Below are 19,224 nucleotides of genomic sequence, written 5' to 3' on the forward strand. Positions count from 1 at the left end.
TTACTAAAATAATTTGCATTTGGAATTGCTCTATGAAAGGCCTTTATATAAGAAAAATCTGTGACAAATCTGTGACATCATGGAATTTTTGAAAATGATTTACCCCTTTGTCAAATAAAGTGGTTTTATAAAGTAAAAATATGATTTTAATGCAAACTAGTACATTATAATAATGTAACTAACTCAGTGTTAAGGGGCATGTACTTCAGCTGAGGAAAACACTAAGGTTATTTTCTTCAACTAGAGAATGATCCAGTTAGTTGCAGCTCTGATTTCTGAAGTGCCAGGTAAACAATTGATAGCTACAAATTAACAAGCTTCAAAGACATTATAATAATATATAGATGTATAAATTATAAAAGGTATGAATGTAATCTAGGCAAAAAAACATTCACTTAGCAGATAGTTAAGAAAGAAGTTGCATTTATATAATACCCCAAAGCACTTCACAACCAATGAATTACTTCTAAAGTGCAGTCACTGCTCTTCTTGTAAGCAAACATGACAGCTAACTTAGACACAGCAAGGTCCCACAAACAGCAATGAGATAAACGACCAGTAAGTCTGTTTTTGGTTAAGGGATAAATGCTGGTCAGGGCACCAAAGAACTCCATTGCTCTTCTCTATTACATCAACTTAAGTAGATAGAACCTTGGTTCAATATTTCCCCCCAACTATACAGTGCTACCTCAGTACTGCACTGAAATGTCACCATAGATTATGTGCTCAAGTCCTAGAATGGGCTTGAAGCCACAACTTTCTGATTTAGAGGCTACCACTGAGTGAAGGGTTACACTTGCACTGCAGTAGCAACTTTGATGTGTTCAGAACATCCCAAAGAACTTTACAACCAATGAATTACTTCTGAAGTGAGTGCTGTTTCATCAGCTAAGTTCAAGGATTTCTGTTTGACCTCTTGGCTCACTACCTTAAATATTGGACATATAAGGGTACATTCTGATTCGTAGGGACCGAGGGCTCGCTTATGGGGCTTTGGGCCTGAGCATTAGGAAAATATCTGAGTAAAAACACAATAGAGTCCCACATTAAAACAGGTGGTGTTGTTAAGAACAGATGCTATTCGATAAGAGAAAGAAGTACTAACTCTACAAGTGGCAGCCACAGTACTGCTGCACATTACTGTTCATTTCCCTTGGAAACACTATGGGAAATTGATCGCTGGCCGCTGTATTTGCTATCCTCACCCCTGGGACTTACCCGAGGGTTGCTGTCGGCAAGGCAGGCGGCCCAAAATTCGCTTCTTCAGTCGGGTGAGCTATCTGTGGAGGTGCAACGGGCACCGGCGATTATTTAGATGAGCCCCGAGGGCCAATTTCTCATGATCCTCAGGCCTCCATCTTCGGGCACATAGGCATTCATTTGGCACCTTAAAATTGGCTTAACAAGTTGGGACCCCCAAAGAAATACCCATTTCACCAATTTATGTGCAAAATGGTGGACTACCCAGCAAAAAGAATGAATGCATGGAGCAAATCTAACAGAAAACCCCCAAAAAGGCGTAACAATAACTGAGGGCCAATAATATCCTTTTAAGAACTTTATTTGGACAGGCCAGGTTCCAAGATTACTGACATATCCATTTCATACATGTGAGGTGCACGCTGGGAGTGGAGCCTTGCATAAAGTTCTAAAATTCTGCAAAAGACTTGATTTCAATATTTCAAGCATGCCAACAGACATCCCCCTTAGAAATACACCACTAATTTTGTGCCTTCAACACTCGGATTTCCCCCTTTACACTTTCTTGTATTCATGCTTTTTATCTTTCAATACAATTGAAGAAATGTTAAGTATATCTACAGTTTAAGTTACAAAGTCTGTGTAACTACCTGCTGTCACATAACCTAGGCTTGTAATCAGCACTGTTCTTGAGTTGTCAGCTTTTAGGGGATGGGTCAGCTTTTCTGAAGCAGTTGGTCAGGTTTTGCTAGTTTTCTAGGTTGGCATATATGTGGCAGTAGTGTTCCATTTAGCTCAACTGAGGTCAGGCACACAGATCTGTACCAGCCACTCCCTTTTTTTGATGTCAGGTCTACGATATCTGTGACCCCTCACTGATTTTTCCAAATCACTTTCAACTAATGGAGGCTCTATCTCCTCCATATGCTGTAAGTGCTTCTGTACGTGTGACTCATTAGGTTCTGGAGGCACAGGGGTGTCTGATTTGTGCTGTGACTGCTACGGTGGTGTTGTTACGTGAACATCTTCTTGTGCAGTGTTGTGCTCCAGAGTCTGGAAGATCCAGATGTTTCTGTGGAGAAAATAGAAAAATAGATAATATTTGTTCACTATATAGGTAGAGTATGAGAATCCAAAGTATTGCTCAAATGTATCTACTTTGATCTATCAACAAGCATAATAATCATTAAGATTGCATGTTTGAAACTACTCAAAAACATGATTAAAATTGAAGGCAAGGTCGATGGTGCATGCCCTAAGTAGTCTTATAGGTTAACACCACCATGTTAAAAATGATATGTGCTAAATGCATTGTTGTTTTGATGTTTATGACAGATTTCATAAACATCACTGTTCATTTCTCTTGGAAACACTATGGGGAATTGATCGCTGGCTGCTGTCATTGGCTGTAAAGAACTTTGGAATGTCCTGAAGACATGAAAGGCACTATATAAATGCAAGTTCTTTCTTTACTTGATTCTTCTGTACCCCTTCAGTCTGACTGGACCTTGCTGCCTGTGTTGCTGCTCAGCTGCATTATCCTGAATGCTACTTGGTTGACTCATCTTGCCCGGCCTCCCTTTCCTCAACCATAACTACATACCAATGGAGTTTCAACCTCAGCAGCTTGTCCACATCAGCCTACACCTACCAGAGTCTAAGGGACCAAAAATGCACTGAAAATTGCCCAAAGTGCAGCTCCGCACCAGGTGCTGCCATCTCGCATTATAGGGTATGGAGGCTAGAAGTCTAGATTTTCCTAGATTTGTTGAAATTTGTACGGCTGGGGTATTTGAAAATTCAATTCTTGAAGTGATGAGATTATGCATTAGGGTTTCAGCAGTAGTAGGAGAGAAATAGGGTTATTAATGAATCTAATATTAATGTCCCACAGGTGATAGAACGGAGCCTTGATGATAGGCTGTGGTGCGATAAGCTCAGCTAAAGGTTGAACGGAATGCCAAACTCATCACTAGATGCAGCCTGAGCGGACAGCTGCGGTGGTTGATGGAGTTGGAACTGGAGGCACATAGATGCTGCCAAAACTATGGCTTCACTTTTGTTGAATTTGAGATGAAGGAAACTTTGGCTCATCCAGGATTTGATGTCACAACCAGCAGTTCGATAGTACAGCAACAGATTTAGATTGACACTGATGAGTCGCTGTTAAATGATGCCAAGGAGTAGCATGTTAATGGTGAATATGCTCATGTATATTCACTCATGCATATTGATCTTGACTGATATGTATTCAATTCATTTCAATCTTACCCTATAAACCCTCAGAGTATCTAGTGTATTAGGTTCTCTTGGATAAGGAGGAATCTCAGTTGTAATATCTCCCCTTTATCCATAGCAGATGGTGCATGCAGCACTAAGAAAAACAAATGTGCCCTTTGGAATTAAGGTGTGGATCTATTAGAGACAAACTGATACGCTGTTTAATGGCTGAAATTCATTTGTAACATGCAATGCATGAATATTTGGTGTTTTCATTTGTTTAATGCAATATATTTTTGCAATTAAGAGGGAAAGGGCAAAGTGAGTTACTCACATTATGAAAGGGCGCTGTTTCTCTGTTTAATTAAACTTATTTCTAGGTGACTCTCCACCATCCTTTTTGCTGAAGCCTGGGAACAGCATTAAAATAAGAGTTAATAAGACAACTGGTGAACTGCTGCTAAAGATGAAGGGGGGGAAATTGGATAGGGCCTGTTTTTGGTCGGGAGTTGCACAATCTGCTATTACTCCGCGCCCAATGGTCCCTGCTCAGGCAGGACGAGATTTTCGTCAGGCCTGAGGACTCACCTGCAATCTGCGTTGGAAATCAGTGTTGAACGAGCATTCCATGCAATTCACACTTTCCACCAGCAGGGAGAGCTCCAATCTCTTAAAGGCAGGCTGTCTGTTATAAATCTCTTAAAGGTAGCTGGTACCTGTTATTTGCTGAATATAACAGCTTGCTGTCTGAACGGAGATCAGACATCGCACACAATGCAGGTCCCATCCCTATGTTTACATACTGATGAGTTATGTTAAAACATTGAATAAAGGTTGCGCACCACTAAATCCCATATCCTCCAATCTGCATGCCAGACCTCACCAATCTGCCGATCTGAGAGTCCATGCACCAAGGTTCTCTGCTGACGCACCAGAGGCCTTGGTGCAAGAGGTGAACAGAAGGAGGGACATCCTATATCCATGGGAGGGGGGCGGGAACAAGAGGCCCTCCAGATTTACACCCAAAAGGCAGTGGGAGGCAGTAGGGGATGAAGTCAATGCCAGGCACACAGCATCATGAACATGGATGCAGTACAGGAAGAAGTTCAATGCTTTGACATGAGTGGTCAAGGTGAGTGAGGTCAACTGTCAAGAGGCATCTTCTACCAACTGCACCACCAGCCGCATCCGCTCCTCCACGCACTAAACCCCCTAATACCCACCTACCAACAAACTCTTTCCATCAGAACTCAACTCTTCCAATCAGATGCTTCCTCTCACCCTCACACATTACCACTGTTGCAAGCTGCCGAACCACAACTCACAGGCAACACACACTGGCAGCTATTCATACATGACAAGCACATTGCCCAGACACACGTCACACTTTCTTGCAGGAGAAGGTAGCACATATCAGTAGGCAGCAAGTGGCAGTGGCATTCAGCCCTTCGAGCCTGTTCCGCCATTCAGTGAGATCATGGTGGACCTATGACCTAATTCCATATATCCGCCTTAGCCCCATGTACCTTAATACCCTTGGTTCACAGAAATCTATCAATCTCAGATTTAGAATTCACAATTGAGCGAGCATCAACTGCTGTTTGCAAAAGAGCTTCCCAAATTTCTCCCAACCATTGCATGTAGAAGCATTTCCTAACTTCACTCCTGCATGTCCTGGCTCTAAATGCTAGGCTATGCCCTCTAGTCCTAGTATTCAAGTATAGGAGACCTCCAAAAACAGTTACAAAAGTCTTGGCGGCCAGAAGCAATAATCCAGCCACTAACCTGTAAATCCTGCATGGTCCCTTTAAATAGCGTCAGTTGCGGGGGGGGGAGGGGGTCCTCCAGGCACTCTATGACACGTTCAGATGGTCGGGGTTAAGATGTGCGTTGAGTTGAGCGTTAAGTTCCAAAATGGTGTGTATCACTTTAAATCAGCGTTGTACACTGATTGAAGCCATTTTCTCCCTAATTTACATGATTCCAGCGTTCGTTATCTGCGCCTGCGCTAACTCCTATACCAAGATGGCGTCCGGCACACGTCATTCTGAAAACGTGCGTGCGCATCCAAGATGCCATCTTGGATGTCAAAGAGGCCGTGTAGCGCCGAAGCAACAGGCGCTACATGGCCCAATTTAGCGCCCGAACAGCCTTAAATTGTGTAGTGTTGTATGGAATGGATTCTTAAGGAGTCTGGATGATGTAGTGGGTTAGTCATCATCATCATTTCTTGTCCAAATTTGGTCAAAGGTCACCACAATTGAGGGCTCATGATAACCTGTCGTCACTCATCAACTCAGTGGGTTACCCAGTGTCCTCTGGAACATGGGTTTGAATTGAATGGAAACCAATTGTATCAAAATGTCTCTCTTATGCTCTCTCTAATTGTCCAAGTATGAAATGAGTTTGGGCAGTCTGGACCAAGTTCTTGTTGATCACAGGCCCACAACACAATAGTGACCACAATTTGGAACATATTATAGGAACACAGGAACAGGTGGAGGCAATTCAGCCCTCTAAGCCCGTTCCGCCATTGAATTAGATAATGGCTGATTTGTATCTCAACTCTATTTACCTACCTTTGTTCCATATCCCTTGAGACCCTTAACGAACAAAAATCTATCGATCTCAGTCTTGAAAATTTCAGTTGACCCAGCATCCACAGCCTTTTAAGGGAGCGAGTTCCAGATTTCCATTACCCTTTGTGTGAAAAAGTGCTTCCTGATTTCACTCCTAAATGGCCTTGATCTAATTTTAAGATTATGCCCCCTTGTTCTGGATTCCCCCACCGGAGGAAATAGTTTCTCTGTATGCTATCGAATCCTTTAACCATTTTGAATATCTCAATCAGATCACCCCTCAACTGTCTAAACTCAAGGGAATACAAGCCAAGTTTATGCAACCTGTCCTCATAATATAACCCTTTCATCAGAAGTAAATTAGCAATCTCATTAATGGGGTAGCTGTTTAGAGGAGGAGCGAGGGAATTCAGTCCGGTATTCTGGGCAGTGTTTATCCCTCAACCAACATTATTAGAGCAGATTGTCTGTCATTATCACATTGCTGTTTGTGAGGTCTTGCTGTGCACAGGTTGGTTGCCGTGTTTCCTGCATTGCGGTCGTGACTGCTCTGCAAGGGGTGCTTCATTGACTGTGGAGCGCTTTGGGATATCCTGAGGTCATGAGGGCTGCTATATAAATGTAAGTCTTTCTTTTTTTTTCCTTCCTCTGTAGTTGTTTGTTGTTGGCACCAACTTGTGTACAGACCTTTCCAGCAGGAATCACTGGATAGCGATTGGGAGTGGAACTTTGGTTGTGGCTTAGGTCTCTGCCTTTTCCAATTCTAGTGTTCCTACCAACTGAGATCAGCTAATTGAGCACAATCTGCTGATCAAGCCTGGGACCTTTTGATCTGTATCACTCAGGTGTGTGTGTGTGTGTGTGTGTGTGTGTATGTGTATGTGTAAGAGAGAGAGTGCAATAGGCCATTTGTCTCATCAGGCTGCTGTGCCATTTTGTTAGCCATGGTGAGGCAGACAGCAAAATGCCGTTTTCGCGAAGCAAACTCTAACCGAGCATGATACTCCTCGCCTGAAGTTGCTGTACCATTTATGCATTCATAATGGAGAGCACCATTTACCTCACCGTTCTTTTGACAGCAAAATCTGGCCCAATAATCGCACAAGTAACTGAGCTATCTCATCACCTTTGGCAGAAAAAAATAAACCAGCAGCAGTATTCACACCATCTGCCAAATCTGTACATATATTATATACCGTCCCCTGCTTGCACTGCGACAATTGAAGAGTAACATAAATGTGAATCATTGGGGTGGAATTGCTCATCATCAGTAGTGCAAAACAAGCTGAAGTGAATTGGCACCCAATTTTCTTTTGATTTCGCTGCACTTATAGTGCATAAGTCACCCAGTCCGGATGGGATGCATCCTAGGTTGCTGAGGGAAGTAAGGGTGGAAATTGTGGAGGTACTGGCCATAATCTTCCAAACATCCTTAGCTACGGGGGTGGTGCCAGAGGACTGGAGAATTGCAAATGTTACACCCTTGTTCAAAAAAGGGTGTAAGGATAAACCCAGCAACTATAGGCCAGTCAGTTTAACTTCGGTGGTGGGGAAACTTTTAAGAATGATAATTCGGGACAGAATTAGCAGTCACTTGGTCAATTGTGGATTGATGAGGGAAAGCCAGCATGGATTTGTTAAAGGCAAATCATGTTTAACTAACTTGATAAGAGGTTTTTGATGAGGTAACGAAGAGGGTAGATGAGGTCAATGCAGTTGATGTGGTGTATATGGACTTTCAAAAGGCATTTAATAAAGCGCCGCAAAATTGGCTTGTCATCAAGATTGAAGCTCATGGAATAAAGGGGGCAGTAGCAGCATGGATACAAAATTGGCTAAGTGATAGGAAACAGAGAGTAGTGGTGAATGGTTGTCTTTCGGACTGGAGGGAGGTGTACAGTGGTGTTCCCCAGGGGTAGCTACTAGGAACACTGCTTTTCTTGATATATATTAATGACTTGGACTTGGGTGTACAGGGCACAATTTCAAAATTTGCAGATGACACAAAACTTGGAAGTGTAGTAAACAGTGAGGAGGATAGTTATAGACTTCAAGAGGACATAGACAGGCTGGTGAAATGAGTGGACACGTGGCAGATGAAATTTAACGCAGAAAAATTCGAAGTGATATATTTCGGTAGGAAGAATGAGGACAGACAATATAAACTAGAGGGCACAATTCTCAAAGGGATACAGGAACAGAGCGATCTGGGGGTATATGTGCACAAATCGTTGAAGGTGGCAGGGTGGGTTGAGAAAGCCGTTAAGAAAGCATAGAGTTCTGGGCTTTATAAATAGAGGCATAGAGTACAAAAGCAAGGAAGTCATGATGATTTATAAAACACTGGTTCGACCATGACTGCAGTACTGTGTCCAGTTCTGGACACCGCACTTTAGGAAAGATGTGAAGGCCTTAGAGAGGGTGCAGAAAAGATTTACGAGAATGATTCCAGGAATGAGGGACTTTAGTTATGTAGATAGACTGGAGAAGCTGGGGTTGTTCTCCTTGGAACAGAGAAGGTTGCGAGGAGATTTGAAAGAGGTATTTAAAATCATGAAGGGTCTAGACAGAATAGATAGAGAGAAACTGTTCCCATTGGCGGAAGGGTCAAGAACCAGAGGACATAGATTTACGGGGATTGCCAAAAGAACCAAAGGTGACATAAGGAAAAAGTTTTTTATGCAGCGAGTGGTTGGGATCTGGAATGCACTGCCAGAGGGAGTGGTGGAGGCAAATTCAATCGTGGCCTTCAAAAGGGAACTGGATTAGTACTTGAAAGGAAAAAAATTGCAGAGCTGTGGGGATAGGGCGGGGGAGTGGGACTAGCTGGATTGCTGTTGCATAGAGCCGGCACAGACTCGATGGGCCAAATGGCCTCCTTCCGTGCTATAACCTTTCAATTATTCTATGATTCTATGATTTGCTGTCAGCCCATTTTGCGTGACTGCCATTGACCAATTTCATACCTATAAGTGTCTAGAATTCAATTTAAACCAATACAAACTGCTAAAGATCTATTTTGTTTAATATCATAGTCGTCAACAAAATGCTAATGAAGTTCCTCAGATCTTGGAGGAAGGAAGAAAAGTCAAAGGGATTTTGCTGTCTGCCAGTAATTCCACTGATGCTTTTCATTTTATGAGTTTGCATCTATTGCTCCAATGACAGATTTAAGTCTTCAGTAAACATTTCCCATGAAACTCAACAGTTGGAGTTAATAATTATTGAAACAGGAACTGAAAAAATAAGAAGTCAACAAACAAGCAGTGTCACTTGGAATTTTTGTAGTTGTCCTTGAAAAGACAATAACAGAAGTGTGCCTGCTCTCTTGTACTGATACTACCTTAGGTAGATTTAATCAGTTTGATGTTCCAAAGTCCATACTATAAAGTTACATAGATTAATCTGTGGTAACTTTTTTAGTTCACCAAAGTGAAGAATGAGTGAGAGCATCAGTGAAGAGGAAAATGGGCGAGGGCGCCAGTAAAGGGGGAAATGGGTAAGAGCACCAATAAAAGAGGTGTTAATCATATCTTTAACTCTTTCAAGTGTCCTTTAAGATAACATTTTATATTAGCACTGGTAATTTTTTTTACTGCATTTCTCCTTTCTAAGTACATTAAAACTATTATACTAACATCTTATAAAGTAAAATTCCTTCTATGACAAAACTTGAGTTTCTAACAGTTGTATATGATATTATGCAGTATTCATGTTTATTGAGTCCTAGATTTAATCATGATATTTATTGTAATAAGAGTTCAAAGACCACTGAGGTGTGTTTAGCAAAGTATGATGTATTCAGGAGTTCTGCTCATTTGATTATTATTTTATTATTTTCCAATGTCTGGTACCAGGTGGTGCATGTGCAAAGGAGAATGATTAGAGCTCAAGGAGTTTTATTGAATCCAGTCAAGTGCTCCATGTCTTTGCTGGATTGACAATTAAGAATTTTGATAAGCATCACTCCTCAGTGATTGGCCAAATTTGGCAAGGATTCCTTACTCAGCTGTTCATAAAAACATTACTTGGGCTCCGTCCTGCCTGGAGCTAGCACTTTGTAATTAGTAGAAGCTCTTTCTTAATTTACAAACAATTAGAAAAAGAAGCTATTAGTAATTTGTATGTGGTTTAAAAGAGTTATTGGAGGAGAAATTGAACATCGATACGCCCATTTTTTGGCATTAAACCATCCTTGGGGAGAGGGGGGGATGGATTCGGGGTCACGATCTCCCATGCCTGATCTCCCTCAGAAGTACGCTGGCTATCAAATTGGAAGCCGGCGAGTTCTAGGTGTACAGGGTGTCTGTTTGAAACTGCCATTAGGTGTCCTGGATATGCAAATTTGGGTCCTAATGCCGGTTGTAAGACACCAATTGAAATTGGTCAGAAAATAGGATGAGCTTGCGCCGTGCATGCTCTGCAAAGTTGATCCGGGTCTTCAGCAGCCTAACCAATGGTCCTTGAAGGGATCATTGGAGGCTGCCAACAAAAGGTTTAAAAAAAAAATTTTATACTTTAATTTCTGTGGAGCCAGGAGGAGCACTTATGCTTCTCCTGGCTCCACAAAAACACTGCAAGATGCTGCTGGCCCAGGCTCACCCCCTTCGACCTCCCCTCCACCCCAGGACGTGCCAGCTTGGCATTGAAGCCGGATGAAATTCTGACGATCCCGACTCAGGAGCTGCATCGGGACATCCAATTGGTGTCCGCAGATTGACGGCTTAATTTAAATGAGGCCTGAGGCCTAATTTGGCTCGGGCCTCTCGCCACATGTTCGGGCACACGTTCAAATCGCATCATCCATTTTGTGCTGGAAACCAGTCCGAGTTGAATTTCTCCCCTATTATATGACTATAAGACTATGGAAATGTTTAAGAAATATATAGCACTTTATCACATCCTCAGCATGTCCCAAAGCATTTCCCATTCAATTAATTACTTTTGAAGTGCAGTCACTGTTGTTAAATTAGGCTAACTTATTTTAACCTAAATTTTAACCTATTTAGGCTAAAATAAGTTACTATTATCATTGCATCACAATGTAATAATGAACCAAGTTATTATCCTTGTCAATATTTGTTGGTGATAATAAACTGAATGCTTTATTGTATTTTTATTTTATACATTCACAATATTCATATCCATACAGCTGATTCAGGGGCAATCCTTTCGCTTTGTGGTAGCATTCCACCTCAAGAGTCAGAAGGCGAAGAGTTCGAGCCCCACTCCAGAGAGCCCTGGTGACTAGACACTAGAATGTAGTCTCTAAATACTGGGCTGACATCCAATTGGGTGCTCGTGTCTGGACAGAGAGACCACTGGCTCAGTGATAGTATTTGCACCTCTCAGTCAGAAGAATTGGACTCAGGCCCTTCTCCACACATCCTCTGGAGCAGAGACAGAGACTGGAGCGCTGGTTCTGAATACTGCCTTGTCATCCAGCGAGGCACTGCATCTGATGGGTTAGGACATGTTAGGAATAACATTTATAATCAGCAAAAGTGGCACAGATTACAAATACATTTAAACTCCTTTTATTTTTCAGAGTGGAACACACCAAAACAGGTTAACAAAGAAGGATTTCCACATGGGTTCCCCAATACCCCATCTTACCGTTGGTGGAAAATCAATGGAAACCTGGGTGTAATGGCATAATCGACAGTTCCTATCATTTTGCAGGATTTCCGCCAATCTATGCTGAAGTTATAGCTGGAGATTGTGAGAACCCCTGGATAAATTACTGGTGTACATTTTTAAATCAAAATTAGTTATTTTTACATTTAAAGATTGATGCCTGGCACATCTGTTTTATATATATATATATATAATATATATATGAGCTTGGCTCACTTAATAGCATTCTTGCCTCTTAAGGCCAGTTAGATTAACATCTGTCACAGGGAAAATGCTACAATCTATTACTAAGGCGGTTATAGCAAGGCACTTAGAAAATCTCAATGCAATCGGGCAAGGTCAACACGGCTTTGTGAAAGGGAAATCGTGTTTGACTAATTTATTAGAGTTCTTTGAGGAAGTAACAAGCAACGTGGATAAAGGGGATCCTGTGGATGTGGTGTACTTGGATTTCCAGAAGGCTTTTGACAAGGTGCCACATCAAAGGCTACTACACAAAATAAAAGCTCATGGTGTAGGGGGTAACATATTAGCATGGATAAAGGATTGGTTAGCTAACAGGAAACAGAGAGTAGGCATAAATGGGTCATTTTCAGGTTGGCAAGATGTAATAAATGGAGTGCCACAGGGATCAGTGCTTGGGCCTCAACTATTTACAATCTATGATGTGGAGATGCCGGTGATGGACTGGGGTTGACAATTGTAAACAATTTTACAACACCAAGTTATAGTCCAGCAATTTTATTTTAAATTCACAAGCTTTCGGAGGCTTCCTCCTTCCTCAGGTGAACGTTGTTGGAAATCAACGTTCACCTGAGGAAGGAGGAAGCCTCCGAAAGCTTGTGAATTTAAAATAAAATTGCTGGACTATAACTTGGTGTTGTAAAATTGTTTACAATTTACAATCTATATCAATGACTTGGATGAAGGGATCGAATGTAAGATTGCTAAATTTGCTGATGACACAAAGGTAGGTAGGAAAGTAAGTTGTGAAGAGGACATAAGGGGCTCGATATTACCAGGGCGGCGGGGGGGGCCGATTGGGCGCGTGGGTAACGCGCCCGGTGAAATCAGTCTGCCCCGCGCGCAATCGCAGGCTAATTGGAGCCACTTACCTGTTCTTCCGGGTTCCCCGCTGCTGAGCTGCGCGGTGGGCGGACTGCGCATGCGCAGTAAGGTCTGTCAGCTGGAGGAGCTCTATTTAAAGGGGCAGTCCTCCACTGACTGATGCTGCAAGAAATAGGAAAAATTACAGCATGGAGCAGCCCAGGGGGAAGGCTGCTCCCAGGTTTAATGATGCCTCCAGGTATCATAGGATGGGGTGAGGAGGAGGGGGAGGACAGAATCTTCCCCCCGGCGGGCGGGAGGAAGCGGCCTGCCTCTGCCACCAAGAAGGCCTGGCTCAAGGTGGCAGAGGAGGTCACCTGCACCACCAACATATCGCCCACCTGCATACAGTGCAGGAGGCGCTGCAATGACCTAAGTAGGTCAGCCAAAGTGAGTACACTTATTCATTCCCCTACACTCCGTCTGCCACATCACCACCACCACCCCACCCCTCCTTCTGCACTTCCAACACTACTCTGTCACATCACTCCTCACACCCACTCAAACCTCATCCTCATCTTACCTGCGCTTACTCACCTCGCCAGTACGCATCCCGCCACTACCACTCAACCCAATCCTCATACAATCTCATGGCTCTATCTCATACTCACCCTCTCATGCATCTCTTTCACGGTGAGCCTCACTCAACCTGCCACTACCTGTGCTGCAGCCACAGGGCATGCATCACATATGTGCAGTAGGAAGTGTAAGGCAAACGTGTCATGAGCATGAAGGGGATGCACAAGGGTGTTTGAGGGTTTGTCATGGTTTTTACTTAGATTTAATTTCTGACCAACTCACATCACATATTATATTGGCACCACTACTGCCACGTCTTTGCGAATCTTGTCTGGTTTGTGCAATAATGCCCTTTCCTGAGGATCACAATGAAGACCCACAACTGATGCCACCCATTGTGTCACTGCAGAGTGGGTGTAGGTGTATTTGCAGGGCTCTTTTGTGCAGACCACTGAGAGACGTTGGCGATGTCCCCGGTGGCACCCTGGAAGGACGCGGAGAAGTTGCTGAGGGCGGTAGTGACTTTGACAGCGACAGGTAAGAAGATGGTGCTCGGGACAGCCAGGAGCAGCTCGGCATGAAGGAGGCTGCAGATGTCCACGACTACATGTCGAGTGACTCTGAGCCTCCGTGTGCACTGCTGCTCAGAGAGGTCCAGGAAGCTGAGCCTTGGTCTGTGGACCCTGTGGCGAGGGTAGTGCCCTCTGCGACGGATCTTTCTCTGCGGTTGCTCTCCCTCCTGCTGTGCAGGTGGATGTGTCACAGCACTGTGTTGTGGAGCTCCACGTGTCAGAGGTGGACGGCGTGGCCGGCGAGGCTGGTGATGCTGTTCGCCCTCCGAGGAGGTCATGACTGCAGCTACGGCGGCCCCCATCCGGAAGATGTACATCTGAGGGGGGTCCGCAAGGTAGGTACATGTGTCTGGACACCGGGGTAAGGTTGCAAGTTGGTGAATTTTATTGTTAGGAGGGTGGTGGAGGCCAAACTTTGTCCAAAGTGACAGAGTGGCCTCCTGCAATGTGTGAGGGTCTCCCCCCCCCCCCGACCTGTCAAATGGACCATTGCAGCTGCCACAGGCTGATGGCTGCAACACATCAATTTGAACTAGGAGTGTTTCCCCCAGTACGAGAAACAGTACCAGTTGTTTGCAAAATCCCACCCCATGTAAAATATCTCCTTAATCAGGTCTCTAAACGACCTGAAATACCTAAATAAATAGCTTAAGTGGCACCCCGCCAGCTTTAATTGCCTGCGGGAGTCCCACATGCGGGGACTGCGTGCGCATGTCAGCGCGTCTGTGAGAAACCCAGAAGTGGGCAGGTTGGAGCCAGGTTCCCGACCCACCCCAGGAATCCCCGATTTTCGGAGCCCTCCCACCAGGAACGCACCCGATAGCGGGTGCTAATATCGAGCCCAATGAGTCTGCAAAGGGATATAGATGGGTTAAGTGAGTGGGCAAAAATTTGGCAGGTGGAGTATAATGTGGGAAAATGTGAATTTGTCCACTTTGGCAGGAGGAATAGAAAAGCAGTATATTATTTAAATGGAGAGAGATTGCAGAACTCTGAAGTACAGAGGGATCTGGGTGAACTAGAACGCGAATCATAAAAAGTTAGTATGCAGGTACAGCAAATGATTCGGAAGGCAAATGGAATGTTGTCATTTATTGCAAGGGGAATGGAATATAAAAGTAGATATGTTTTGCTACAGTTGTACACAGCATTGGTGAGACCACATCTAGAATACTGTGTGCAGTTTTGGTCTCCTTATTTAAGAAAGGACATAATTGCTTTGGAGGCGGTTCAGAGAAGGTTCACTCGACTGATTCCTGGGATGAGAGGGTTATCTTATGAGGAAAGGTTAGACAAGTTGGGCCTGTGTACACTGGAGTTTAGAAGAATGAGAGGTGAATATTCTTTGGCTAGATAGCTGTTATCATAGAATGGTTACAGCACAGAAAGAGGCCATTTGGCCCGGCGAGGCCGTGCCAGTTCTCTGCAAGAGCAATCCAGCTAGTCCCACTCCCCCTGCCCTTTCCCCATAGGCCTGCAAATTTTTTCTCTTCAAGTATTTGTCCAATTCCCTTTTGAAAGCCACAATCGGGTCTGCCTCCACTCCCCCCCCCCCCCAACAACCAGGCAGTGTATAAGTTACTGTTTGAGAGCTGATTGGAGAAGTTTATTTCCAACATTTCTACAATTTTATTATGCAGTATATATCCGACAGTAAATTCATAGACGCATATCATACTAAAAAAAATATATGGAACAGGTTCCTACAGCATGCCTGTCAGTGTGCTATAAAACCTGAATATTAGGCAACTCTCTCTGAAAGGCGGTTCCTTGTTCACCTGTGTGTACTTTCCCCTTATGCCACACACACATTGTCCCAGCCTGCCCTCTGCTCAGGTATATCAATATCAGCGCCCAAACCAAACATCCTCTTATCTCTTACAGTGTTCGATAAGGAGGCACTGGATAAATAGCCGCAGGTGCTATCAGTGTGCTTCACAGGTCTGTGGCTGAGACACGGAGGTATCTTTCTTCACAGACCCCCCCCCCCCCCAAATATCTGGTAGTAACGTGCAAGCGGTAGAACAGTTACAGCATAGAGAGAGATACGTTGTTGACTCCAAATGGGTTTGTTAACCTCCAAAGAATCTAAAGCGAAACAAGCTCGCATATTGATGCTGGGTCTGGATGCAGCAGGTAAATCCACGTTGTTGTACAGACTAAAATTCAGTAATACTGAATTTTTCACAGTCTCGACTATAGGTTTCAACGTGGAGATGCTGGAGTGGGATAAAAACGTTGCCCTTACAGTTTGGGATGTTGGAGGACAGCACAAGATGCGACAACTCTGGCATTATTATTTTCAGGACACCGATGGGCTTGTATATGTCGTGGACAGTGCAGATAAGGAGCGCATGGAAGATTCCAAGAAAGAACTTGAACGGACGCTAAAACACGAGTGTTTGAAAGGGATCCCTGTGGTGGTAATGGCCAACAAACAAGATCTTACCGATGCGCTGACTGCAGAGGAAATCACCAAACGTTTTCACTTGAAAAGATGCTGCTCCGATCGATACTGGTACGTACAGCCATGCTGTGCCAAAACGGGCGAAGGTTTAATGGCAGCCATAAAAATTGTAATTTCACACGTCAAAAAGAAAATGAACTCTAAAGACGAAGGATCACACAGTGATATTCAAGAGGACAGGTTATGAAATAACGCTCTCTAAACTGTGTAGAACCCCCACGCCTCTTGTCAATCTCTTGTTGAAGCTAAAGAACACGAACGCTTCCAGACGTTGGTATTCTTACATTGATGCCCTCGACCTAATTTAAAGTCCGACGATTGCGGTTCTGTCTCCATCCTTGTTTACTACTTGTATCCGAACTGTCACGCCAACTAAACGAGACAGTTAATTAAGAATATAGAAAAAAACTTGTAATCAAATTTTGGAGTACAGTATTTGGTATTGTAACGGGTGTTATCTGAGTTATAAGCTGTGTTAATTTATAGGGATTTATGAGACGAGACGCTTAATAAATGGCATTTAAATTATGTGTCTTGAAATTACAATTTTAATTGTTTAGGGCTTTATTCAAACATCTTTATTGTCCAATCCAAAAAAGAGCGTCCTGGAACTGGAAATACATGAATACATCCTTGTAATTCACCATACTTTGATGAAACAGTAAAGACCTTTAACCCCTGCAGCAGTACACAATTTCCTGCCCACAAATGGATAAGCTCCCAATGGAATACATTGCTGATATTCAGCATGACAGAATGTTAATCGGGCTGGTCCAGGAATAGAGGTGGGGTTAGCACACTAACAGGCAGGTGAGTGCTCACTGCCCCACTTCCCACTTTCACACCAGCCAGTGCTACCAATTTCATATTGATGCCATCAAAAATGGCAATTGAACTGCAATCTTACAGAACAGCACAATGCTTTAATTTATTCTCTCTGCTTTAATTCGTAGGAAAGGAACAACATCATGAGCTTTATTACCTATGAAACAATGTGCTGTAAAAAAAAAAGTGTTTTGTCTCTTTGCCACACATAGCCTGTTGAAGAAAGTAATGATGTAAAACCTGAGAATTGTCTATTATAACTAACACGCAAGCATATGATGGACAAGGTGTACAACCATTAAAAACATGTAAATTGGTCGCCTCCTAATCGATCAGGACTATTCCATACTGAGAACGGGCAACTCTCTATTAAACCAAATGCATTTGAACCATGCTAGCTTCAAAAGCATGCAAAGAAATGATTCTGCTTTATAATAAACCCTGCTCTCACAGGCAATGGGGTCATTACAACAGCTAAGCTACACAAGAACTGTTGTAAGATTATACCAGCCTGTGCCTTTCTTCTTGCAAAGCTATTAGCAGATACCATGTTAGTTTTTGTAGAGATGCAACTAATTTTTGTAACTGACACAAACATGGAAATAGTAAATACACAAGGTAGTTTTATTTATTTTTCTAATTATTTGCATTTCCACTGTTTTTCCATATATAAAGATATTTTAAAACATTTAAAAACACTAATATCAACGTTCAATTCTTGTCATCTCATACAGAAGCAAAATTTGCTTCACTTCTACAATTTCCAGTTGAGCTTAAATCAGGATGTGACTGGTGGAGTCCCGCAGGGATCTGTCGTGGGGCCTCAATTATTCACAATATTTATTAACAACTTAGATGAAGGCATAGAAAGTCTCATATCTAAGTTTGCCGATGACACAAAGATTGGTGGCATTGTAAGCAGTGTAGATAGAAACATAAAATTACAAAGCGATATTGATAGGTTAGGTGAATGGGCAAAACTGTGGCAAATGGAATTCAATGTAGACAAATGTGAGGTCATCCACTTTGGATCAAAAAAGGATAGAACAGGGTACTTTCTAAATGGTAAAAAGTTAAAAACAGTGGATGTCTAAAGGGACTTAGGGGTTCAGGTACATAGATCATTGAAGTGTCATGAACAGGTGGAGGAAATAATCAAGAAGGCAAATGGAATGCTGGCCTTTATATCTAGAGGACTAGAGTACAAGGGGACAGAAGTTATGCTGCAGCTATACAAAACCCTGGTTAGACCACACCTGGAGTACTGTGAGCAGTTCTGGGCACCGCACCTTCGGAAGGACATATTGGCCTTGGAGGGAGTGCAGCGTAGGTTTACTAGAATGATACCCGGACTTCAAGGGTTAAGTTACGAGGCGAGATTACACAAATTGGGGTTGTATTCTCTAGAGTTTCGAAGGTTAAGGGGTGATCTGATCGAAGTTTATAAGATATTAAGGGGAACGGATTGGGTTGATAGAGAGAAACTATTTCCGCTGGTTGGGGATTCTAGGAGTAGGGGACACAGTCTAAAAATTAGAGCCAGACCTTTCAGGAGTGAGATTAGAAAACATTTGTGCACACAAAGGGTGGTAGAGGTTTGGAACTCTCTTCCGCAAATGGCAATTGATACAAGCTCAATTGCTAAATTTAAATGTGAGATAGATAGCTTTTTGGCAACCAAAGGTATTAAGGGCTATGGGCCAAAGGCAGATATATGGAGCTAGATCACAGATCAGCCATGATCTTATCAAATGGCGGAGCAGGCATGAGGGGCTGAATGGCCTACTCCTGTTCCTATGTTCCTATGAAAACTATTATTCCAATAATACATCTATCCCAACCCAGATTTGAACATCTCTAATCAAGACAAGGCTAGTGATAAATAACCAGGGCCTTAACAAGCAAGTGTCTATTTCCCAACTATAATATTTCTCTATCAGATAAGCTCTTACATCATTTTTTTCTTTGTGTACAAAACCTTTAAATTCTTGTTCGTGTAGTCAGGAATCCAAAGGTAATACTGGCTGATTATAATTCCCCCACCTTTCTTTGTAATACAGATTATTAAACTTTAATAAAGCTCACATACATACATGCA

The 19,224-nt window shown here is 43.0% G+C and overlaps 1 protein-coding gene across 1 annotated transcript; it reads left to right on the forward strand.

Annotated features, from left to right (window-relative positions):
* Positions 1–15,559: 15,559 nt before the first annotated feature.
* Positions 15,560–16,813, forward strand: LOC137331532 (ADP-ribosylation factor-like protein 14). Its single transcript, XM_067995373.1, has one exon. The coding sequence runs from the start codon at positions 15,898–15,900 to the stop codon at positions 16,486–16,488; it is 591 nt and encodes a 196-aa protein (XP_067851474.1). The 5' UTR covers positions 15,560–15,897; the 3' UTR covers positions 16,489–16,813.
* Positions 16,814–19,224: the final 2,411 nt, after the last annotated feature.

Source organism: Heptranchias perlo, chromosome 13, assembly GCF_035084215.1.
Source record: "Heptranchias perlo isolate sHepPer1 chromosome 13, sHepPer1.hap1, whole genome shotgun sequence".
In the NCBI taxonomy this organism is placed as follows: Eukaryota; Metazoa; Chordata; class Chondrichthyes; order Hexanchiformes; family Hexanchidae; genus Heptranchias; species Heptranchias perlo.